This window comes from Camelus ferus, chromosome 21 (assembly GCF_009834535.1).
Source record: "Camelus ferus isolate YT-003-E chromosome 21, BCGSAC_Cfer_1.0, whole genome shotgun sequence".
NCBI lineage: Eukaryota > Metazoa > Chordata > Mammalia > Artiodactyla > Camelidae > Camelus > Camelus ferus.
This window is the reverse complement of record NC_045716.1, coordinates 4,715,522-4,741,854: the sequence shown is the minus strand read 5'-3', so window position 1 is coordinate 4,741,854 and position 26,333 is coordinate 4,715,522. Positions and strand designations below refer to the sequence as shown.

At 37.2% G+C, this 26,333-nt stretch overlaps 1 protein-coding gene across 2 annotated transcripts in view; it reads left to right on the top strand.

Annotated features, from left to right (window-relative positions):
- The first annotated feature begins 1,546 nt into the window (after nt 1-1,546).
- Nucleotides 1,547-26,333, top strand: part of TDRD5 (tudor domain containing 5) — a 66,795-nt gene continuing 42,008 nt past the window's right edge. For both annotated transcript variants that reach the window (XM_006183027.3, XM_006183026.3), the window contains exons 1-5: nt 1,547-1,778; nt 2,381-2,788; nt 3,594-3,784; nt 18,400-18,483; nt 20,579-20,635. In XM_006183027.3, the coding sequence (XP_006183089.1) occupies nt 1,547-1,778; nt 2,381-2,788; nt 3,594-3,784; nt 18,400-18,483; nt 20,579-20,635 (972 nt within the window). The remainder of the gene's footprint in view (nt 1,779-2,380; nt 2,789-3,593; nt 3,785-18,399; nt 18,484-20,578; nt 20,636-26,333) is intronic.

Genomic DNA, 26,333 nt, shown 5'->3' with positions numbered 1-26,333 from the left:
CATAGGATTTTATATGGAAGATAAGGTAGATGTATGTGCTCTGGTTTCCTTCTTGATTCTAATTCTTTGGTTATCTTTTCGTTTGTCTTGTTCCTTTAATTGGAGTGTACATTTTAAGGTAAAAGCCTTTATACTATGCCTCTCTATTTACCTCTTAAACTACAAATACACCCTCTTCTTTAGTTTCCTAGCTCTTTTATCTCCAGTGGCACCTGGAATGTTCTCCACTCATTCAGGAAGCCCTCCTCACCCCACCCTCCTCTCTCTGGGAGCCTAAGTTGCATCTATCTAACTTAGCACTGATTCTCCAGGCAAGCACTGGAATTGCCTGAAATTTCCCCCGAATAGACGTAGACCTGCTGAATCAGAATTTCTGCTGATCATACGTGGGCATTTTGTTCCCCCTTAAATAAGGTCCACAGGTGATTCAGAGGCACAGGCAGGTTAAGAAGCTCGCAGGCTTCCTCTCCTCCAACTGCCTGCCGGTCGGTAGGGTGGGACGGCCCCCTGGCCCTGCCGAGGATGTGGTTGGAGAGGTTCTCCTGCCGTGGCCTCATCTCATGTCTTCCATCCACGTCGAAGGAGGTAGGTGCCGGCCATGCCAGAAAGCTGCCGAGGCTGCCTGGGAGCCCGGCGACTAGGTTGGAAGCCAGGCTGGACCCGGCGCGGCCAGGTCTGTCCAACGGTCCCACTGGCCGAGCGCCCTCGGGGCTGGAACGCGGCGCCCCCGGCGCGCCCCCTCGGGCGCGGGTGCGCAGGCGCGCGGGCCGCCGCGCGGCGCTCGGCCTCGGCCGCTAGTTAGGGGAGCGCCTTTGACTTCGTCAGGCCCGCAACGGCAGCGCCGGCGCCGGTGTCAGGGTGAGTGGCGGCCGGGCGGGGCCGGACCGCAGACGGCCGCTCCGCCTGCCTCCCTCCCGCCTGCCCCTTTCTCCCGGGGTCGTGGGCAGGCGGCAGGGCCGCCCCCCACTCCTCCGGGGCCGTGAGAGACGGTGGGGGTGGGGCAGGGGGCCTCTCGCCCTGGCGCAGTGGGGAGGGGGCGGGCGACGATGAGGTCGTTGACTCGGAAAGCCTCCCGGTGGGTCTGGGTTGGAGGAAGTGACTCTGGTGCGAGCGTCTTTACCCGGAGCCCTGTCCTTGCTTTGGGGAAGGAGGTATTGCGTTTGCCTTCTTCCCAGTCCTGGTTCCTAAAGAGTCGACGAAAGACTCTGGTACTAGGTTTGCGGTGTAGAATAAGACCCCCGAACAACCCGAGTTAATACTTCATGAAAAGCAAGCCAGGAACTTGGACTTCTAAACATACTAAGTGGCAGGAATTTGTTGAGACACACGTAGGTTAGTCAACACAGGTTGGGATTTAGAATTTGAATTTGGGGGTCCTTTACCAAATGAAATTTCAGTGAACTCTCACAGTGTTGCTTCTGTCTCATTACCTTTAAAATTCGCATCTCAGTTTATATCCCACTATTGGCCATTATAGACTATTTTCTTCATCTTTGCCTGCTTTTCCTCATGAGCAATATTTCTATCTTAAATCCTGTAGGGCGCAATGTCTGAACAAGAGCGTATACAGGAATGCCTGAGGAAGGAAATAAGGTCACTTCTCATTTCCACCAAAGATGGTTTGACCCCACAGCAGTTGGAAAAGGAGTACCTTTTGATGGTTGGCAACCACTTACCACTCCGAATCCTTGGGTATCGGTCCACCATGGAGCTGGTGCTGGACATGCCTGATGTTGTCTGTGTCTGCCCCTGTGGGGATGGTACTGTAATACTGAAAGGTAGGTTTAAGATTTGAAAGTCTATGAACTTTGTAATAATAATCACTTAGTAAAAAATTGTTCTAGTTCTGCAATTATCCTGCATCCTAGGCAGGGGATCTTAATTTTTTGAGGGAGAAGGGGAGACATAGGCACCTTTGAGGTTGTGGGCAGAATTAGAGCTTTAACAAAATGAGGAAACCTTTCTCTAGAACACTGTGCATTCACAAAAACTACATTTTGCATATGATTTAAGATGATTGCACCTTAAGTCAGGAGAAACTTAACAATGGACCTTTTTAATTATAAACTCATATTTTAAATTTCATGAAGCACAGAAAAATAATTGTAGGGAAGTTTAATGTTTATCTACAGTGTTTGAGATCTTAGCAGCAATGATAATAAATTAGGTGTTACCTTTCTCTCTTCATTCTCTGGTAGAGAAGCTAACAAGCTGTTCTCTAAATAATGCAAGAAATGGAGGAACCAAGGATTCATGTTTATCATGCTACCTAGATACACAGCTCCTTGGAGAGTTAAAAATTTTGTAACTACAAATGCAAAGAATAAAGAGGGAAGTAAGTTTTCACCTAAATACGATTTCTTTTTTCACATCTTTGTAGCCATTCCGGATGAATCCACCAAAGGAATAGCAAGTTTAGTTGCAAAACAGAGGAGCAGCCATAAGTTTCGAAACTCCATGCAGAAGGGAAGGGCCAGTGTTTGCTGTGGGCCCAGCTCTCGACGGGGAGTACCTTACCGAGGAAGGGTACCCCCTATTCTTCCAGCTGTCGTGAAGAGTGAGTTGAAAGACCTCTTGGCATTATCTCCTGTTCTCCTTTCTGATTTTGAAAAGGCATTTGTCAGGCGATTTGGACGATCATTCCAGTACATGCAGTATGGATTCCTCTCTATGTTTGAGGTGCTGAATGCCGCATCAGATGTTATTTCTGTAGAACAGACCAGGGCAGGTTCTTTGCTGACCCTGAAGAAGAGCGTATCAGAGGGAAGGCAGAGAGGATGGCCGGCAGGTAAGCATGTGAGCACTGGTAACTGTATTACGGATCAGCAAATTTTGGAACAGTCGTGGTACACATAGAGGTATATGATGGCCAAGCTCCAAGCGTTTGTTGAATTTGAATCCTGGCTCTACCACTTGGTAGCTGAATGATCTCAGGCAAGTTACTTAAAATGTCTAGGAATAATAATACTTGCTTCTTGGGGTCATGCTGAGGATTAAATGAGATGAGGTCAGTAAAGTGCCTCGCATTTAGTAAGCTCATAATAAAGTGGTGGCTATTATTATGAAAACACAGGACCAGCTCTCTCTAGAGGGCTGTAAATGAGCATTAGTTATGTGTGTTTATATAGAGAAGATATGACATGGAAAATGAAAAATTTCAAAAATAATACTAGTTGGTAGCATTTACCATCTGGTCTTTGCTATCACTGATCTTTGATCCTAGCAAGCACTGTCGTAATTTATGTAGCATAGTGATAACCACCTTATTTGCATAGCATTTTACCTTGGATTCTCATTCCATAGACTGGTTGGGTGAGTAACTCTGTTGTACAAATAAAGAAGCCAAAGCTCAAGAAAGTTAAATGACTTTTTGAAAATTTCATGGCTAGAAAAGGGTACAGTTAAGGTTGGATGTTGAACTCTTCCGCTTATCCAGTGCTTTTCCTACCCCAATCAGTGTTTCTCTTAAAGGCTCAGAAGACTGATATGATCCTTTGTATAGTGTCTCTCTACCCCCTTGACCATATGTACAACCGCCAGAAATAAACTAGAAATTGTTATTGACAATTTTTCTCTCCTTTTGTTCACAAAAGGTAAAAATTTTATCCAGCCTTTTAGAATGAAACAGGGGTCATATCCCACAGGCTTCCCAGTAGCAAAGGCACGCTTTTCACAACCCACTTCAAACATGAAACTACCAAAGCAAATATTCAATGTGGAAAAGATGTCTAAGTCAAATGTAGCAGAGACTTCAAGGCTGAATCACTCTGAAAAATTAAACCAGGTGAGATATATGAATTTGGAGATAGAAATACACCAAAAATGTGTTAAATTCAGTGGTTATTACTTAGATCTCATGGAAAAGCTGACCTTTTCAAATTCAAGTCAATGAATGAATTCATTTATTTCAGATTTAACTTAAGCACTTTCTATGGTTCTGTGGATTAGTAACAAGTGAGAGGTGGCAGTGAGAAGAGTACAATTTTACCAACTCCGTGGTTTCTACTACTTTCTGCAGATGACTCCCAAACCTGTATCTCTAGTTCCAGCTTCTCACCAAAGTCATAGAAGCATATTTGCAACTTACCTGATGAATATCTTCACCAGAATGGCTGGCCCTGAGCACTGTAATCCTGGTATTTTTCTGTGACTATAATGCTGACAGATTTTGAGTTAAAAAACTACTAGACTAGAGCCAACAAAATCCTGGTTAAGTTAGCAAGATAACGTAAATAGAGCTCAAAATAAGCACATAGAAATTAAATTTAAAACACAAAAGTGCTTTATTTCTGTAACTTTTAAAAATTGGCTTTAGTAACATAATTTACATATAATAAAATTTGCCCACTGAAAATGTACAGTTTGAGTTTTAATATATGTATCTAGTTGTGTAGTCACCATCAAAATCAGGAAACAACATTTCTGTCATCCTGCAGAATTCCTTCATGCCACTTTGTAGTTTGATCTCTTTCCCCAACTATAGCTACAGACGACCGCAGCTTTTTATAACTATAATTTTGACTTTCCAAGTTTATGGAATTAAATAATGTCTAGCCTTTTGTGTCTAGCTTCTTTACCTTAACAGGATGCTTCTGAGATTCATGCAGTATGTATCAGTAGTTTGTCCCTTTCTCTTGTTGGGTGTCATTCCATTGTATTGATATACCTCAATTTGTTATCCATTCACCATTAGCTAATATTTGGGTTGTTTCCCATTTAGGGTGTTATGAATAAAGCCGCTGTGAACATTTGCTTATACTTTGTATGAACATAGACCTCATTTCTTTTGGGTCAATACCCAGGATTAGGATTGCTGGGTCATACAGTAAATGTGCATTTAACTTTTTCCACTATTTCCAAACTGGCTGTACAATTTTACTTTCTCATGAGCCACGAATATGAGTTCCAGTCGCATCTTTGTTAACTTTTGGTATTGTCAATTTAAAAAGTATTAGCCATTTGAGTGGGGTGTTTAGTAGTATCTCCTGATTTTAACTGAAGTTTCTCTAATGGTGAATAACATTGAGTATCCTTTCATAAGTATATTTGCCATTTGTGTATCTTCTTTGAAGTGTCTGTTCATATCTTTTGCTCATTCTTAAAAATTGAGTTGTCCTTGTATTGAGTTGGAAGAATTATTTGTATGTTTGGGATACAAGTTCTTTATTGGAGACGTGTTATGCAAATATTTTCTTATTTCTTATTTATGCTTGCCTCTTCATTTCCTGAATCCTGTCTTTTGTGGGGAAGTCTTTAATTTTGATGCAATCTAATTTATCTATATTTTTGGTTCTTGCCTCCCTAATAGATTTTTGTTTAATCCCAAGTCACAGAAATGTTTTCCTCTAGAAGTTTTATGATTTTAATTCATAGGTCTATTATCCATTTCAAGTTAATTTTTGAAAAATATTCAAGGTATGGGTCAAAGTTTTCTGCATATGGATAGCCAGTTATTCCAGCACTGTTTATTTATGTATACATTTTTAATTTTTTTTTATCTTGGACTTCCAGTTTATTCCTTCCTACCCCCTTCCCCCGCTGGTAACCGTAAGTGTGTTTTCTATGTCTGTGAGTCTATTTCTGTCTTATAAATAAGTTTATTTGACTTTTTTTACGGTCTGCATATAAATGATATCATAAGGTATTTTTCTTTCTCTTTCTGGCTTACTTCACTTAGCATGACTGTCTCCAGGTCCATCCATGTGGCTGCAAATGGCATTATTTTATTATTTTTTATGGCTGAGTAGTATTCCATTGTATAGATGTACCACAGCTTCTTTATCTAGTCAATGGACATTTAGGTTGTTTCCATGCCTTGGCTATTGTAAATAGTGCTGCTGTGAGCACTGGGGTGCATATATCTTTTCAAATTAAAGTTTCCTCTGGATATAAGCCCAGGAGTGGTATTGCTAGATCATACGGTAAGTCTATTTTTAGTCTTTTGAGGAATCTCCATACTATTTTCCATAATGGCTGCACCAAACTGCATTCCCACCAGCAGTGTAGGAGGGTTCCCTTTTCTTCACACCCTTTCCTGCATTTACATATGATAAGAGTTTAGTTTTGCAAGAAACTGCCAGGCTCTCTTACAGACTGGCTGTACGTACATTTTGCATTCCCACCAGCAGTGAATGAGAGTTCTGTTGCTCCACATCCTCACCAGCATTTGGTGTTGTCAGTGTTTTAGGTTTTGGTCCTTTTATTAGGTGTATAGTGGTATCTCATTGTTTTAATTTACAATTCCCTAATGATAAATAGTATTGAACATCTTTTGATATGTTTACTTGCTGTCTGCATATCTTCTTTGGTGAGTTGTCTATTCAGGTCTTTTGCCCATTTTTTAATTAGGTTATTTGTTTTCTTATTGTTGAGTTTTAAGGGTTCTTTGTATATTTTATATGATAATTCTTTATCAGATATGTCTTTTGCTTTTTTTTTTTGCATTTTGTGGCTTAGTTTTCATTTTCTTGACATCGTCTTTCATAGAGCAGAAGTTTTTAATTTTAATTGAGTCCAGTTAAATAAATTATTTCTCTTATGGATTGTGTCTTTGGTGTTGTATCTAAAAAAGTCATGGCCATACCCAAGGTCATCTAGGGATTCTCCTAGGTTATTGTCTGGGAGTTTTATTAGTCTTTATTTTATATTAAGTCTGTGATCCAGGTTGAGTTCATTTTTGTACAGGGTGTAAGGTCTGTGTCTGGATTCAATTTTTTGCATGTGGATGTCCAGTTGTTCCAGCACCACTGTCGAAGATTATCTTTGCTCCATTGTGTTGCCTTTTCTCTTTTGTCAGAGGTCAGTTGGCTCGATTTTCATGGATCTTTTCCAGGGCCTTTGCTCTGTTCCACTGGTCTGTTTCTTCTTTTGCCAATACCACACTGTCCTGATTACTGTAGCTTTATAGTACATCTTGAAGTTGGGTGGTATGAGTCCTCCAAATTTTCCTTCTCCTTCAATATTGAGTTAGCTATTCTGACTCTTTTGTCTCTCCATATGAATTTTAGAGTGAGTTTGTTGATATCTCCCAAAAAACACTGGGATTTTGATTGAGATTGCATTGAATCTATAGATCAAGTTGGGAAGAACTGACATCTTGACAAAATACTGAATCTTCCTATCCACGAACATGCACTGTCTCTCCATTTATTTAGTAGTTCTTTGATGTCTTTCATCAGTTTTGCATTGTTCCTCATACAGATTTTTTTTAACAACTCTGTTAGATTTATACCTAAATCATTTTGGGGGCACTAATATAAATGGTTATGTGTTTTTACTTCAAAATTCCACTGGTTCCTTGTTGATATAATGAAAACTGATTGACTTTTTTATTATTAACCTTGTATTCTGCAACCTTGCTGTAATTGCATATCAATTCCAGTTTTTTTGTTGATTCTTTGGTTGATTTCTACATAGATAAACGTCATCTGCAAACAAAGACAGTTGTATTCCTTCTTCTGAATTGTCATACAGTTGATTCTTAAATCCTGAGGGGATTAGGGCACCCACCCCCTGCACAGCCAAAAATCCACATATAACTTTTAACTCCCCCCAAACAACTAATAGCTTACTGTTGACCAGAAGACTTATTGATAACATAAATAATCAATTAACATGTTTTGTATATTATACGTATAATATACTGTATTCTGATGATAAAGTAAGCTAAGAGAATCATATGGAAAATACATGTACAGTACTGTGCTGTATTTATTGATACTGTAAGTTTATGTTGTCTGTTTACAAGATGAATCATCTGTCAGTACTTATATCAATATTGTCTTTTCAAAACACTGTGTATGTTACAGTATTAGTAACAGTAGACATCAAAAATGAAAAGATAATGTGAAAAGAAATGAAGATTATTTACAGGTGCAATGATTCATACATTGATATTTTAGGAGCAGTATGATTGCTTTGTGGTAGGCTAGGTAATCAGTATGATTGCTTCAAGGTAGCCTAGCTATACACTAATGAATGACATGTCAAAATTTTTGTGGCATACAGTATATTAGAGTCATATTTATGATACAGTATTAGAAACATTATTACATTAAAAAAAAACACTTACCAGGGATGATAGACTGATACGCAGTTTCTCCAATTACAAGGAGAGGCATACTGTACAGTAATGTAATTCTTTGAAAGCAAAGTTAAAAAACAGTAAGAAAATGTACATATTATAAATTGTATATTAAATATCACTCATCTTATGCCCATGTAAGGATAGACCAGTATCTACATGTATTTTATGCATTCATGACATGTCTTTTTCTTAAATTTTCCAGGCTGCACAGTTCCAGGCTGTGTAGGCTACCCAGCTCACAGTTCTAGGCTACAAGTTTATTCAAATTGTCACAAATCTCCAAACACTTTTTAATATATTTGTTGAGACAAACCTGTGTGTATATGGACCTGTACAGTTCAAGTGTTGTTCAAGGGTCAGCTGTACTTACTGTTTCCTTTTCTATCCTTATGGAGTTAGCTAGGACTCCTAGGACAGTGTTGAAAAGCAGTGGTAAGGGGGCATCCTTGCCTTGTTCCTGATTAAGTATTTTTTATAATTCTATTTTATTTCTATTATTTGTTTATTAGGTATAACTCTTTAAAAATACTTTTAGTGGAAGCCTTTGGCCTTTCAACATGTTTTTAATTTATCACAGTTGATTCTCATATAACATCATATCATTTCATGTTGGTTGTAAGAACCTTAGAACATTAGGTTTACATTTCTCTCCTCCCATGTTTTGTGCTATCATTGTGACACATTTTAATTCTACATAGGTCATATGCTCTTTAAAACATTTTTATTTTTGCTTTAAAATATTTATTTTGAATAAGCAGTATTTATTTAATATTAAAATATTTAAACAAATTATTATCTATTTATTTTAAAAATAAGTCAACTTTCTTTTAAAGATTAAAAATGAAAAGAAAACTTCTATAGTTGCCCACATTTATTTCTGGTGCTCTCCAATTCTTTGCACCCAGATTTCTCTTCAGTATAATTTTCATTCTGCCTGGAAAATTTTAACATATTCTGTGACATAAATCTGTTGGCAGTGAATATTCTAGCTTTTGCTTCTCTGAAAAATTCTTTGCCTTCATTTTTGAGTGACATTTTCTTCTGGGTATAGCATTCTAGGGTGATGGTTCTTCTTCCCTTTTTAGAAGTTTGAAGACAATTCCAATGCTATCTGGTGTGCATAGTTTCAGGCAATAAGTCTATGTCCTTCTTATCTTTGTTCTTCTGTACATAATTTTTTTCTCCTTTGATGCTTTCAAGCTTTTCTCTTTATCATTGGTTTTCTGCAGTTTGATTCTAGTGTCCCTTATAGTTTTGTTTGTTCTGATTGAGATTTGTTGAGCTTTTTGTATATGGACTTACAATGTTAATGAAACCTGGAAATTTATTTTTAATTAAACTTCATTAAGGTATGACTGACATACAGAAAGCTGTATGTATTTATTATGTACAACTTGATGAATTTGGAGATAATTATGTACCTGTGAAGCCATCACCACAGCTAATACCATAAATATATTTATCAGCTGTGCTCTTTATTTTTTTATTTTTGTGATGAGAACACTTAAAATCTACCCTTCTAGAAAATTTGGAGAATTTTTGTCTTTAATTTTTTCCCCCTTTCTTCTTCATCTGGAATTATGGTTATACCTACACTAGACTGCTTGTTATTTTCTTGCAGGCTGTTGGGTCTCTGTTCTTTTTCTTTTTCGCAAGTCTCTTCCCTTTCCTCCCAGTTGTATGCTTCATTTTGGGTGCTTTTTCTTGCTGTCTTCAAGTTCACTTATCTTTTCTTCTGGAGCATTTAATCCCATCCAGATTATTTTTCATTTTAGACATATTTTTAATTTTTACTTATTTCACTTGGATCTTTTTTATATCCTTCATCTATCTCTTTATTATGTCCATACTTTCCATATGTACGTAAGCATATTTATAAGATTTATAATAACTTTTAATGGTCTTATCTGCTAATTTTATCATCTCGATCATTTACGGGTTTTAAATTTTTTATTTTCTTCCTTGATGTGGTCATATTCTCCAAACCTCTTTGCCTGGATAGGTAACTTTGATTAGGTGCTAGACATCATGAATTTTTCACTGTTGAGCTATCTCAGAGCTATCTGAGAGGCTGTCTCCCAGGCTATAGTCCTCAGTAAGCACCCTGAATAAAACATAACTCACAACCTTTAGGTTGTGCTTTTTTTTTTTTTTTTTTCAGTTGACACAGTGTAGAACTGACACAGAAACACAAAGTTACACACCCCCAAATTATAATCTAGTAAATTAAAACTAAGTTTTCTTTTTAGCCATAAAACAAAGAGAAACCTATTTTAAACCGTTATTCCCTGTCATTTATGTCTACCTTTGCCTTATAAACATTAACTTATTATTCATAAACATCATGATCTATTTGGAAAAGCTATGAGAATGTTATTAAAACAAGTTCAGTAAGGTGGCCAGTTACAAATAATATTTTAAAAAATCAATTTCTTTCCTCATGTGCCATAAGCAGTTGAATCTCATTCTCAATGGCAATAAAAGTGTCACACTATACAATACCTAAAGAAAACACAAGAACTGTGCTTAACTCTAATGAAGAAAACTATATATCTGCATTGAAGAGCAGAAGACAATACTGAATAAATACTGCAACATATTATTGAATGAATACAGTTAATGTGTGAAATTTCACATTTTTAAAAACTTAATTCTGAGAGAAATCTCATTGAAATTTTAGAACTTGCAAGAGTAATTATAAACTTCCAGGAAAAAAATAGAATAGAAAAAAGTCTGAAAAGAGACCAATTAAGGGGGACTTGCGTTAACATATACTATGGTGAATTTAAAAGTACCAAAATTAGAACAGTTGCGGACAAAATATGTTGCCTGCCCCAAGTAACACAGAATGTTGCCTGCCATTTCAGTAAACAATGAATGTTGCCTGTCATCAAGGACCACCCCTCCCCAGTGGTGCACCCTGAGGGGGATTCAGGATGGAGAAAAACTGGACACTGGCCCAAGACAGTTAAGATGCATATCTAAGGAATAATTTCAATAAGCCCAGCCAGAGTCTTGCCTCCTCCCATATGTAGAAAAGCACTAAAATCATTAAACTTGAGATGTCTATTCTTTGTGATTAGCAGTAATCTTTTATGTTTGACCACATGGGTTTGGTTTGGTTTTTTTCCCGGCAAAAACTCCTGTGTATCCTGGGTCCTCCCTTTCCTCTTCAGAAGTTTCTCAGAGCAGAAGGACCCCTCAGATTTCTGGATGAGTACTGATCTATGAATAACGCAGGGGAAGAGGGGGTTCTTTGAGGCTGGGGAAACAAACAGTAAGAAGCAACAGGCCAAACAATATCCAGAGCTCAAACAGAGCTGAGAAAAGTTAGTGTTCTTCTAGGCAGAGTGGGAGAACCTCTTAACTCATCAGAAAGGTGGTTTGGCTCCTCAGTGGTGGAGCCAAACTAGCCCTGGATGGAAGGTTTTTGAGGACTAGCAGTCTTAGTCTGCTACGGCAGAAAAATGTAGATGAGGTAGCTCTAAACAGCAGAAATGTGTTTTCTTGCAGTTCTGGAGGCTGAAGCCCAAGACCAGGGCTCCAGCACAGTTGAGTTCTGGTGAGGATCCTCTCCCTGACTTGCAGATGGCCTTCTTGTGTGTGCTTTGCTGGCCTTTCCGTGGTGTGTGCTCATGGAGGAGGGGAGCAGGCGCTCTGGTTTCTCCTCTTATATGGGTGCACTAGTCCCATCGTGAGGGGCTGTTATTATTTTAAATAATAAGTTTGCCTTGTTTTTTTTCCCGATGTTCAAAGTTTTTATTTCCATTTTCTAAATGGATTATGGTGAATAAAAATTCCAGAAAAAATATTAAAGAATGATAGTGCATATTTCTTTTTCGGAAACTTTATAGAATTGAGTGGGGAGATTTGGCCTTTAACTGTCAGAACCAGGCAATAACAAACGCAGAGTTCAGGGCCTTCGCTCCTGGCATGGCTAGGAGAGGAGTGAGACACTTTTTCTATATTTATTTTCCTTTGAGTTTCATCCTGTATTTTGCGGCCCCAAGAATTCCTCCTAGATGCAACCCACTAATCACATTTCACTTCCAGTTGAAGTTTTTGCCACCAGAACTATTTAAATCTTGTGTTAAGGAGTGGGCTTTAATTCCTAAATTATATTTTTAAATTTCCTAGTGGGACAGATTCTACATAATTATCAGATACCACATAATTCTATTTATAAAAAGTACAACTTTCAATTTCTTAAAATTATAGATCTATCAGTTGCTAGGTGTTCCCTCAGAACTCTACAAATACGTATATCTTTTCATATACATAGAAAAATAATAGATAAATATATAACAATATTAAATTTAAATTGTGAATTTAGACAGCTTTTTTTGATCATCTGCATTTTATGTTTTTTCACAGTGAACATACATTATTTTGTCATAAGAAAAACATGTTATCAAAAAGAAAACAAGTCAGTTTCTCCTTTGTAAAATGAGGACTGGAGTTTCTTCATTTTTCACCTGCAAGAGGAACAGACAGGCTTGTTCATTTGTATCCTACCTTTTCCCATTGCCATGGTTTATTTCACAAAAGCAGATGGTTTGAATAATTTGAACCCTGCTTTTGCAGAGCATGAATAATCTTTTTACTGGATTCTATTTGATTTCCTTTATTTTGACCTCTTCGGAAGAAGTTTGGATGAGGAATGAAAATGTGAGTGAGCAAGTATGGCTTAGCTGTTACCGTTCTAATAGATGAAGCCTCCGATCCTCTGTCCAGCCCAGTGCTTCAGAATTCTCTGCCTTAGTGTACAGACCTGGACCACAGTGCTTTGCTGCCCATTGATAGGTTATTGCCTGTAAGAGCATTTGGTAGAGTAACAGGGATCTGGCCATTCCTTGTTCTCTAGCCCTACAACTAAGAGGACTGTCAAGGAAAAAAACTAATAGTCAATCTAAGAAAGAAAGAATGGGAAAGTTTTATTCGAGCCAACCTGAGGATTATAACCTGGGAGGGAGTCTTTCAGAAAGCTCTTAAGACTGTTTCACCTCGACCACCTTGACCTGTTAGAGGTCAAGTTACAGTTATATAAGTTTTTGAGACAAAGGATTATACATCAAAGTAACATACTGACAGTTTCCATAGTCCAGCAGGGCGAGTAGTGGGTCATTGTGACCCCCTACAGGATTGAGAAAGGAGTGTTGTCTCCTAAGGACAACTTTGCTGGCAAGAGGGGGAAATTGCTTTTTTTTTTCCTGACAAGTAGGCATTCCTGTGTCTTCTAAAGGGATCTGGTTACTGTATAATGCAGATGCACAATGGGCACTGAGGAGGGGAGAGCAGTGGCTCACACTGACAGAAACAGACTTGGTGTTTAATATTTCTTGTCCTGCCTTAAAGTAATTTTACTTCATCAGTACCCCATCCTACCCTGCTTTTAGAGAATTTTATTGTAAAATTCAGCATGAGTTTTAAAGTAGCTAAACCTGGAATTATAAAAGAATTTCTGATCTCAAATGAATTAAAAATCAGGGCTTCATCTTAGTTTGCAATTAACTTTTAACTTACACTCAAACAGCTGGTAGTTTTTACATGAATTAGGTGCTGTGGTTGGTACTGCATGAAAGGAGCTTTTAAAATTTCCCTTGATGAGTTGGCCCAACTGTCTTTGAAGAATATTCTCAACAACCTGTCAAAAGGAGCCCTTCAGTGGTTCATTAGTGCACATCTTTGAAAGTGGTATTCTCTGGCCAACTGAGAGTAGCTCTTCTGTTCCCTACCTGTTTTTCCATGAGTTCAGATGAAATTTTTAGTATGGTAAGTCAAATTACATACTGCCTAGTTTTTAGTCAGATGAGTTACCTAGGAAATATTTAAGCAGTTGAAAGCATCACTTCTGTATGTGTGTCTGTGCCAGTTTTGTGATCTTTATCAGAAATGTATTAACATTGCACCATATGGCCCAAAGGTCTTAAGATGTAACTGCTGTTCCTTTCTGCTTTTAGCCTCATTGCATCTTCTTTCCAAAATGCTTCCACCCTCATGTTTCTAAATATCACCCAGGTGTCTGTTTTTAAAAACTTTTTTTTATTACAAAAGTAATAGAGATTGATTGCAAAAGATTTGAAGTACAGAAAAGCACAGAAGAAAATTCTCCTATACTTTAATCACCCAGAAAAGTTGACTTTTTCTCTTTTCTTTTTTTTTTAAATAAAATGAGAATCATTCTGGTCCAGGTCTGTGACTTGCTTTTTTAGTCATAATTATGAATTATGAACATCCCACATTGTTAAATATTGTAATGGAATATAATTTTAATGCAGCATTATAGATATGCAATAATTTTTTAAAAATTTGTAACCCAGGTTGGGGATTTAGGCTGTTTCTAGTTTTTGCTGTTAGAAATAACCTTACTGATGAAAATCTTGCTCAAATTTGCACATACCTCCATTACTCCACAGGGTAAAATTCTAGAGGAGCGGTCACTGCATCTAAAGGAATGTGTACATTTATAGATTATCATATGTGTAGTTAGGTTGTCCTCCATAAACACTGTTTCAGTTAACACATAAGATGTGTGTGAATGTGCTTCTTTCCTTGTACCTTTGCTAATACTCAGTGTAAATGGACATTTCTTCAGAGAACCCTCCCCTGACCTCTCCCTCTCCAAACAGCTGTCTGTTAGATCTCAGCATTGCTTTCCTGACACCTTCAGGCGTGTTATCCTTTCATGACACTCCGTAGGTTTTTCATAAGGTATTTCATAGTTGTAATCCTGTATGATTATTTCATGTTGGTTTCCCAGCACTAGACTGCAAGTTTCACGAGGACAGTGATCACATCCAGTTGATTTACCCCTGTGTATTCAATGCTGAATACAGTGTGATACACATAGAATGTGTTCAGTACATATTTGTTGAATGAATAAGTGGGCATTATTGTAAAAATAATTTTCTAATTTGACAGGCAAATAACTATATCTGAGTATTAATGTTTGTTTATTAGAGGTTGAACTTTATGCTTTTATTGGCTAGTTAGTGTTAATTTTTATCAATTGCCTATTCATGTCTTTCTCCATTTTTCTTTTTGATTCGAAGAATCATGAATCTTTTTGATTCAGATCTCTTCTCTGGTCCTGTAGGCTCCTGTGTGACTATAGCGTAAATATTTATTTTTGTTGCTGTTGTTACTTTCCATCTTTATTTATGCCTCTATATTATAATCTTTTGTTCCCTTGATTTATTACCTATTCTTTGTGTTTGGTATGTAGGCACCTGCGACTGAAGCATTGTTGAAATCAAGGTCCCCTCTTGATTACTTTGCTCATGTCAATCACTGCCTCCCACTCTTAATCCCCCCCCCCCACATTATAACTTGTACCCTCTGCTTACAGATATTCTCAAGATTACTTGGACTTTAAAAAATCTCCCTCACCCTGTTCAGTTTAAAGTCAGCTTAATTTAGTCATCTAGCTTGAGGCAAAAAAATGTTTTTTTTTTTCCTTATCTTCTTGAGAAGCATTCTGTTCCTAGCTAAGAGCCCATCACTATGACGTCTTAACCCAGGCTTGGTAAATATTTTCTCTAAAGGGCCACATAGTAAGCATTTGAGGCTTTGAGGGCCAAATGGTCTGTGTTGTGACTACCCAGCTCAGCCCTCATAGTGCTAAAGCAACCTTGTACAACATGTTAATGAGTGAGTGTGGTCATGTTCCAATAAAATTTATTTATGGATACTGACATTTGGATTTCATATGATTTTCATGTGTCATTAAAAATTTGTTCTTATTTTTTTCCTCAACCATTTAAAAATGTTGAAGCCATTGTTAGCTCGTGGCCTGTGCAAAGACAGATGGTGGGCCAGATTGGACCCACAGGGCACAGTTTGCTGACCATGTTACAAGCCATGCTCCATAGAGACAACTCACGTTTGTAACTGCCACTCCTGCCACTTACCTCCCAGACTCTTGGAATTGATTAAAAACAAACAACTGAACAAAAATCTGCTTCACTATTCCAAGATCCTTTAGCTTTCTGCATAAAATTTGAGGTCTGTGAGGCAGTTTCCTTGGTCTCATTACTCATCCCTGTAGGATCATCAGTTCCTTCCACTCTGTTACATTCTTCCCTAATTTTTGTCAATTCCACCTTTGTATTATCTCCTCGTTCTATTAAAAAATTGTCAAGTATTTTATTTATTTATTATTGTATTATTTAATTATTTTAGTTTAGTGGTGGAGGGGTTATTAGGTTTATTTAATTTTAGAGGAGGCACTGGGGATTGAACCTGGGACCTCATGCATGCTAAGCACTTAAGAGCTGTAACCTCCTCCCCATCACCTCCCTTTCTGTTCTTACTTTCCTGGCACCCTGGTTAAAACTCTTGCCCTGAGAGTTGCGGTGATCTCCTAACTGGTCATCTGCCCCTCCAAACTAATTTCTGCTGCCAGGTTAAATTCTGAAAATGTAATCTTCCCTTGCCCTCAAATCTCTAATATCAGTTTTTATCTCTCTAACCAAGAACAACTCCTTAGTTTGGCATTTAAGAAATTCCTGTGTTACGATTTCAGTCGACCTTCTTTGGTTTTCTCTTCCACTACTTCTCTAACGCCTTCAGGTAAACTGTTTTTTCCTTTTTTCTTTGTTCATCATGCTCCTCCTAACTTCACTGCCTTTTCTCTGCAGTAGTCTCCCCATCCTTCAAGGCCCTCGTGAAAGGAAGCCTGCTGTATAACTTCATGTGACGCATCCTTCTGCACTTCTGTGCCTCTTTAACGGTGCTAAGAGTCTACCTTAGGTTATAGCTGTCTGTGCATTTATCTCATTTCCCTACTTAATTGTAAGTGGCTAGAGAGGAATGACACTGTCAAAGGTGACCCTTTTTTTGTGTTTTGAAACACGTAGCACAGTGATAATAAGTTGTTGTATTGATTCTTCAAACGGTGGGAGCCTGTTGGGAGGTGAAAAATCAGTTGTCTTCAGATTCTCTTCTTGTTCACTGGGAGAGCTTCAGGGAATTACCTCAAGTCTTCATTCTCCTTTGGGTCTCCACTCCATGGCTCTTCACTGGACCTTGGTGTCTGGATGTGCTCCATGCCCTCTGCTCATAACCTGCTGTGCTTCCAGCTTTTTTCCCCCCAATCATTCCCATGCATCGTCTTTTTACCTTATTGGGACCTCTCTATGCCATTGGCTTCTCTCTACGAAAATCCTCAGACCCCTGCTATCTTAACTTAGGCCTCTCCTGTCTTTACTCCCTACCTGTTAAGTTTAGATAATCATCCATTATTTCCTCAACCTTAGTTTTTCCACTTTCTAAGCTGAGAAAGTCTGAACTCCCTTCCTCTTCCTGCTCTTCTCAGGAGTGAGCCTTGCTTCTGAATGCACAGAGAATACCGAAGCCGTCAGATGGTCACTCCCTCCACCTGCTGACTCCACATTCACAGAGCCTTTCTGTATCCCTACCAGGTCTTTGCTGCTTCATTTCCGTTACAACGGGAGAGCCCTCCTTCCCGCCCTGAGGGCCAGATGCCCCATCAGCACCCTGGCTCGCACTCACCCTGCCTCCCAGGGACCTTCCACCACCCCATCTCCTCACTGCACTGGGCTTTCACTGAGTGTTCAATAAGAACTGAATAATTTTATAAACAGAAGAAAATCAGTAACAAAAATCTTTTCTGGGTAAGAGTATGGGATTCAATAATTGAAGATTCTAAAATTCTAATTGTTACAGAGAATGTTAATTATCCTGGAAGATTTCAGTGTTTAGTTTTATAAAGATTCCATCTACTCTGAATGTATTTTATATGGTATAAAATGTTACAGTGCCTGTTGAAGTATAGTTGATGTACAATAGTATGTAAGTTGGAGGTATACAGTACAGTGAGTCACAGTTTTTAAAGGTGATACTCCATTTGCAGTTATTATTAAAATATTGGCTGTATTCCCCATATTGTGCAGTATATCCTTGTGGCTTATTTTATACCTAATAGTTTGTACCTCTAATCCGCTACCCCTGCATTACTCCTCCCCTCCTTTTCTCTCCCGACTGGTAGCCGCTAGTTTGTTTGCTTTATCTGTGAGTCTGTTTCATTTCCTGTTATATTTACTAGTTCGTAGTATGTTTTAGATTCCACATATAAGTGATGTCGTACAGTATTTGTCTTTGACTTACTTCACTTAGCAGAATGCACTCCAAGTCTGTCCATGTTGCTGCAGCAGTCCCTCTTCAGAACAGTATTCTGTCCATTTGGTTGAATTCCACTTCCTTTGATAGATGTTTCCTTTAAATACTCTTTAGGGTTATTCTTGACTTTTTTTTTTACTGTAATTTGAACTTCCCCCTACTCTTTTTCGTAGTTGGAAAACACCTTCAAATCAGTTATTGCACAAATTGGACCTGGAGGGACTATTGATCCAGAACTAAAACATAAGATAAAATTTGTAAGTATTTTCTGTTTCTGGGAAATAGATACGATTAATTGATTACACATTTAGATATCATTGGTGGTTAAGTTTAACTTGCCTACAAGTATTTAAGTTTCATATTTATACCTGACCTTTTCAAATATACTGCAAATGCACTGGCTAATCTTTTAAGATCAGAAGAAAAATTGTATACTCTGAAACATTTTTAATGTTCTCTAAATTATTTAGAAAATATAAGTTCCTCCATAAATTCTGTCTTTTCTTTTTTCCTTCCCCTCACCCCCAGAAATCATTGTTAACAGTTCAAGGTCTTTCCAACACCAGCATTATATATATGTATGTCACATATTACTCTTAACAGTGCATGGTATCCATTGTGTGGATACACCAGATTTCACATATGAGATCTGTTATTGATTAATGTTTGGGTTATTTCTACCCTTGGCTGTTAAAAAATGCTAGTTAATGCCCTTGAACATTTATCTAGTAGTAGAGTTGCCAAAGGTATTGAATATTTTACGTTTTGATAAATATTACTGAATTGCCCTCTAAAACGTTTGAACAGGTTTACACTCCCACTGACAGTGAAATGTCACCCTTAGTCATGTTTTAACTTGTACATCTTGACTTTTACATTTAGCATCTTTTCATATGCTTAGTAGCCATTTATGTTTCTTATGTCAATTGCCTGTTGATGTCTTTGGCCTAATTTGTTATTTCTCCTTATTAATTTGTGAAAGCTCTTCAGCTATTTTGTGTTGGGCCACAGGGTGTGTACACTTAAAATTCTGGTGGGAGCTGTTAATACTGATTTGAATGATCAGTGTCCTTACAACTCTTACTGCCTTATAGTATTCCATTTTAGCTCTTGTGGTTTTACTGAGAGAAATGCAAAAACCTTGGTGCATTCAGGTCCTGTTTTTTGTTTGTTTGTTTAGATGTTTGACTAATTGTCCAACAATTGTTTACTTAAGGATGTTCAATATGACATTTTTATGGTAACAAAATATTAGAGAAAGACTAAGCATTCATTGATAAAGGATTGGTTAAATTATCCACCCAAACTGGGGAATATCATGTGGCTTGTAAGGAAATTTATGTGTATCTCAGTTAACTTCTGTGGAAGTATCTCCTTGACATGTTGGACTTTTAAAAACAGGTCTTATAGAATAGCATGTTTAGTTTTGTTCTTTCATGTAAAATTGTGAATAATGTGAGTATGTGTGTACGTAAAGAGGTTTCTGAAAGGATGTTTTCTGAGATGCAGCAGCCACTGTCTCTGAGTCACAGGATTTTGGAATAATTTTAACTTCATATTTTCCTGAAGCTTGAATTAGTATTTTTAATAAAATATATAATATCTAGAAAAACGCCAAGCTTTTTATACCTTACTGGGATAGAGTAAGTCCACTTCTAGAAATTTATCCTAAAAATATTTGTGCAAGTGTGCAAGGTGCAAGTATGAGGATAATCGTTGGATTATTTGTGATAATGAAAAATAGGAAACAGCCATAGATATCAACTAAATAAATTTAATTATATTGAATATTTGAAAACTCTATGTATCTAGTAAACATGTTGATCCATGTTTACTGATACAGAAGGAGATCTATGATATGTTATTAAAAAACTGGTTGGAGAAATCATGACATTATTTTTATGTTAAAAAAAGGTATTTTTATATGCATACAGACAGCATTGGCTACTATCTATGGATATTTTCTCTTTGCTTAACTATATTTTGCAACATTTTCTATAGTATCCATTGCATTTATTTTCTTCCATTTAAAATGCTCGAAATTATGCTGTAGATTATTTCATGTGACCTAAAGCTAAATATGTTAGCTGAGCTAAAGAACTACAGGGATTTCTAGGGAGTTGTGGCATTGCAGTATTATGCAAGAACAATTTCTTAACTCTGGAAATGTTGACAGTCACTGCCTTTTTTAAAACTGGAAACTTAAAAAAAAAACTGTGACTTTAATTCATTCATTCAGTAACTTTACTTTTGTCTTTGTTACTGTTTAAGTTTATACTGTCTTATTTTGGTATTTTGTCACCCAGCATTCCAGTGGTGTCTTTATATTGTGTTTCATTTTCTATTTATTAGGTTGTATCCAAGTTTCCGGAAGGTTTGCTTATTTCTAAACTGCTTGGAGAGTTTGAGGTGAGTGTTTTCTCTTTCATCATTTTTTTATGGCTTACTTATGCTTCTCATGATTGATAGAAACTTTTCTGCTGTTCCTTGGATCCTCCAAGTCCATGCTCTTGAACTTAAGTCTCTTGTTTTGCATTTTGGTGTCCTCTTCTTTACTAAAATAGTTAAGAATATGGTTCTTAATAAATGCTTGATTAGGCATAAGAAGGATATTGTTATATTGTTGGAATAAAAGTTGGAAAAAAATAAAAGTTAATTTATTTTTAATGTCTGATAATACCAAGTGTCAGTGGGGATGTTGAGAAACAGAATACCTCATACATTGCTTGTGGGACAAAACCTCTTTGGAGAGCATTTTGGCAGTATTTGTTTTCTTGAAAAATCTACACCTCTCACGATTCAGGAGTCCTGCTTCTGCACATGCCCTTTAGAGAAACTCCTAACACATGTGCTCATGAAGACATACTTAAGACTTGTGCACACTGAAGCATGGTAGAAAAGTGGGAACAAATTAAATTGGCTATCAGTAGGAGAATGGATAAGTAAAGTGAGATTGACATTTATACAATGGAATAATGTGTGTTAGATAAAATAAACGCACTGGATTTAGTTCATCCATGCAACATGGATTGTTTTTGGAACCATCATGCTCAGTGAGAAAAGTCACATTGCAGAATGGTAATTCAGATACTGCCACATATACAGTTTTTAGAAAAGGTAAGTAAGTCCTGTACATATGTTACCTGTGTGCCGGGCTCTGTTCTGAATACCTTTCATATAGTAGTTCACTTGTTTTCACAACAGCCTGAGGCACAGAGAAGTAACCTGCTTAAGGGTCAGGTAGTCAGTAGTGGGTGGAGCCAGGATTTGAAACCCTGGCAGTCTGGCTTCAGTATCCTAACTCATAACTGCTGTGCCATGAACATTATCATATATTCACACATACAGATGCAGATAATGTGAGATGCTAATACAGCATAATGGTTAAGATACATAATTCACATTGTTTTAAAGAAATGACTCTTTTAGAGCCACAGAGTTTATTTCAAGTAGGCCCATGAGACAAAGCTAAAACAAAAGGTCTTGATGGTTTTTGGATTGATGGGTCAAGTCACTTACTTAATAATGAAGTTATAGGAAAAAATCTAAAATAGAGTAATAAAGGTATAGAATATGACTTAATCATCACAAAATTCATGGGTAAAAATAAACGTCCTATGCCAGATCCACAACTCAAAGTGAATAGTTTTTTACCCCAAACATTTTAGCAAAAGTAGCTTCCTATAATAAAAATTCATGATTTTAAAGTTACAAGTCAGTCTTGAAGAAATTAAAACAAAACTTTTAATGTTACAGGGAAGCTCTTTGCCCTTTGTAGTAAACAGACTTTAGGCAGAATTTCAGCATTATTATTAGAAATATGTAATTAGTATAGATTTAGTTTAATGTCTATTCTAACTTGTAGAAACACACTAACCCTTTATCCAACATGATATGAAAACTACCTGTATGATCTGTCCCCTTGAAACGTGGTCAACAGTCTGCCATTCTTTCAAGATCCCTTACTAAGTTGCTAACTGAAGGGGAGATCGTGCAGCAGCAGCATAGTTTTTGGATCTCCTGAAGTTTTACAACAACAGTCAGAGAAACTTGATAACAAGACCAAAAATCCCCAGACCATATTTACAACAAAATTGGGTAATGCGTCTCCCATGAATTATTGTTGGAGGGCAGTCAGCCTCATGATATCAGTGTCTGTGCCAGGAGAAAACAGAGGGAAGCAAGGAAACCAATGTCTCATGGACCTGGGGACAGAAGAGCTACAACATAGCTTCCACGTAGTCACTACAATGTACGGCAAGCCATTTTGAAAACAGCAGCTGAAACTGGATGATATTTTGACCTGTCGAACAGCAGAGTATGTCCGATGGTAAGGCTTGAGAGGGGTGGACCACCACAGCCCTTGTGAACCCTTGAAACAGACCAGCCAGAGCTCCCTCCTCGACAGGACCAGACACTGAAGAGACACTGAGCGGGATACAGACAATAGAAAAAGAGGGGTCCAGGTGTAAGCGGGATTACGGGGATTAAGGGAAAAGAGCCAGGAAATGTCAAAATCAAGCTATTATATTTTTAAGCTATCTGTGAAAACAACAGGAGGGGCTCTGTGAAGCAGAAAGCAGCCCAGGATGACATCCTGCAAGCCAGGAAAACGAGTTTCATGTAAAATGTGCATTAGAGGAGGATCAGGGTCAAATCTCTTCATTGTTTTAAGAAAAAGAAAAAAGTAATAAGGAGCAGAATCAGGCAATGAAAGCATGTCAGAAATACATGTCCCTAAACAGATCAAAACTGAAACCTGCTTTTTCAAAAATACATGTTAAGAAAGTGATACAAAACATGAAATAACAACATAAACCTCAATTACATGAATTTGGACATAAAGTAAACAGTACTCAGGGAAGAATTATAAATTAAAAAAAAATAATTTCAGAAGCAAAGACAAAACTACAAAGATTACAAGAGCCAAAAATACAGCCACTAATGTCCTGAGAAAATCAGTAGATAAAAATGAGGAATATTTTGAAAATCAGGAGAGAAAGGAGGCACTGGTGATCCAGGCATGAAAGGCTCTTGTTGCTAAGGTATTTGAAATCTAGTTAGAAACTCAGGAATGCAAATAAATTAAGATAATATTATATCTGAGTAGCCTATATGGGAACAGTCTTACAGATAACTATTGTAAAATTCTGGACAAAATATATAAAATCACTCTGTGAAGGTATTAGAATTGTCCAAAAGCAAGCAAAAGCTGGAAAGGAGCCAGCACCTGGAGGAGTGAATGGCACCTTTTTTATTTGCCTGGATTTTGGCCCAGGGGCAAGCCCTGTACAATGTTTGGAACTGGAGATTTGGATAGAAATTAGAAGTTTTACTGGCTTAAGGAACCAGAGGATAGAATTTGGAGCTATGCAAGCTGCTGAAAAATGAGGGGAGAAATCTTAGAGTGGAGAGAGGTATAGAGAGAGAGCACATAAGTTCTGCCCAGATCTGACTGTTGAACTGCTAACAGCAGCTTAGTGAGGCTTTAAAAGAACTGAAGCCATTTCAGCTGTTGCCCACCACAGGAAGTCAGAGTTTGAGTTTAAGGTTAGTCAGGTTAACTCTCTTCTAAAACTAAGCAAAAAGCAGTAATCTTAGAAGAAGCATACAAGTTTCCAGAATCCCTATAACTTACCTATTAGGATGTCCAGGATACAAACCAGAATTACTGGATAGACTAAGAAACAAGAAAATGTGGCCCTTGGTGAAGAAAAAAAGTAATCAATGGAAACTGATCCTAAGATGATGCAAATGTTGAAGTTAGCAAAACGGGTTTTAAAGGAATTCTTAAAATCACATTAAAAAGGATATAAAGCAATATATGTTCTTAATGAATGAACAGATAAGGAACCTCAATGGAGAAGAAGAAACTATAAAACCAAGTAATTTTCTGGAGCTGTAAATATCTGAAGTAAATTCACTGCAGTATCTTAACAACAAATTGGAAACAGCTGGAGAAGGCATCAGTGAACCCAAGACAGGTCGGTGGAAATGATCCAATCTGAGGAACAGAGAGAGAAAGTAGTGAAAATTTTTTAAAGGAGCAGAATCTGAGAGACCTGTGGGACAATTCCAAGTAGTCTAACATATGTGTAACCGTGAGGAGAGAAAGATGGTAAGGTGAGATAATGAAAGCAGAAAAAAAAGTTTGAAAAAATAATGGCTGAAAGTTTCTGAAACTTTGTAAAAGAGTTTACAGATTTAAGAAGCCCAGAAAACCCCACAAATGCATACAAAGAAAACCTTCACAGGCACATCATGGTCAAGCTGCAGAAAACCAAAAATAATTAGAAAATCCTGAAAGCAACGAAGGAAAAGTGATACATTGCCATAGAGGGGAACCGTCTTACAAATGATGGCTGACCTCTCATTAGAAACAATAAAGGCTAGAAGACAGTGGAATGACATCTTTAGAGTACTTAAAAACCCCCAAAACACTCTTTGCCCAATTGTTTATTTCCAGTGATAGAATCTTTCAAGAATGAAGGTAAAATAAAGACATTTTGAGATTATCATAAATGGATAATTAATTGTAAACAGCCCTGCACTGTAAGGAACTCTAAAGAACGCTCTGTAGGCAGAAGGAAAAGATGCCAGGTTGCACTTGAATCTACAGGAAAGATTGAAGAGCACAGGAAATGGTAAATGTGTGGGTATTTATAAAAGACTTTTATCAGTTAAATATATGATTATTTATAGCAAAAATTATAGCACTGCATAATTGGGTTTGTAGCCTGTAGATGTAATACCTGTAGGAGCCATAGCATGGAGAGTGGAGGGGCAGAACGTGGAACTGTAGATTGCATAAAACTGTCTTTCATGTGAGGTGGTACAGCTAGACTGAAAAGGTGAGGATGTGTAGGAAAATAAATAATGCAGAGTTAAAGTCATAAAGCCAACAGATAAATTAAAATGGAGTTGTTTAAAAATATTCAATAAACTCAAAAGAAGACATGGTTTACTGTTCAGCTGTCTTGCCTGAAAGAGAACAAAGAAACAGAGTTTGAGAGAAAAAAAATACAGATGGAATCAGCAGAAATGAAATAGCAAAAATGGTAGCTATAAGTCCAATTACATTAACAATTTCATAAATGTAATAGAGTATCTATTACAACTGATGAAATGATGAGATGGAATGAAAAGCAAGATGCGACTAATTGCTGTCCGTAAGAAACACGCTGTTAAAGACACAGGTTGAAAGTAAAAGGTAAAAAAGATGTACCGTATATTCAGTAAGCATAAAAGAACTGAAGTGACTGACTGAAAGAATGTCAGGTAAAGCAGACTTTAAGGCAAAGTGTTTTATCAGAGATAGAGGGACATTTCATAAGGGTAAAGGGTTAATTCTTCAAGAAGACACAATAGTCAAATGTGTATTCACCTAATAATGCTTTAAGATAAATGATCTAAAAATTAACAATTAATTATGAGTTAGTTCCACAATTACAGGGATTTTCTCCTTACGGCAATTGATAGAATAGTCAAAGAAATGAATAAGGTCATAGAAAATTTGAATCACACTCTCTACCACCTTGATCAGTTTGACTTTTATCGAACACTGTACCCAACAACTGCAGAATACACATTTTATTCAAGTACACATGAAGCATTCACCAAGACAGACCATGTAGTTGGTTATTTTATATTTACATATATTTTCTTGTATCTGTATTTGGTATAGCTCTTTTCCAAGGCAAGGCAAGAAAATCAAACAGTATACTGTAGGAAATACACCGACACCTGCCTGTTTATCTCAACTTCCAGGGTGAAATAGTAAAATTTTAAGGAAACATTTAAAAACAGTATTATTTTATTGCATATGGAAAGTGGAAATGAATGCTCTTTCTCTGAAAAAGAGAGAAATATCAACAGTTTTATTATGATTTTTGTATTTTGTCTGTTCCCCCTAAAAGGAACTTGACGTTGGCCTGGAAGTTTATGGTGAAGGATTGTAGTCTCATGGTTTGTATTATACTTGTTTGGAAGCAAGTGTTTACTGTAATGCCTGAGTTCATTCACCCTGACAATTATAGTTTGGCTAAATACAAATTAAAGCATTGTCTGTGGGCATCCGTGTATATTATATTCCCATTTTTTTTTCATT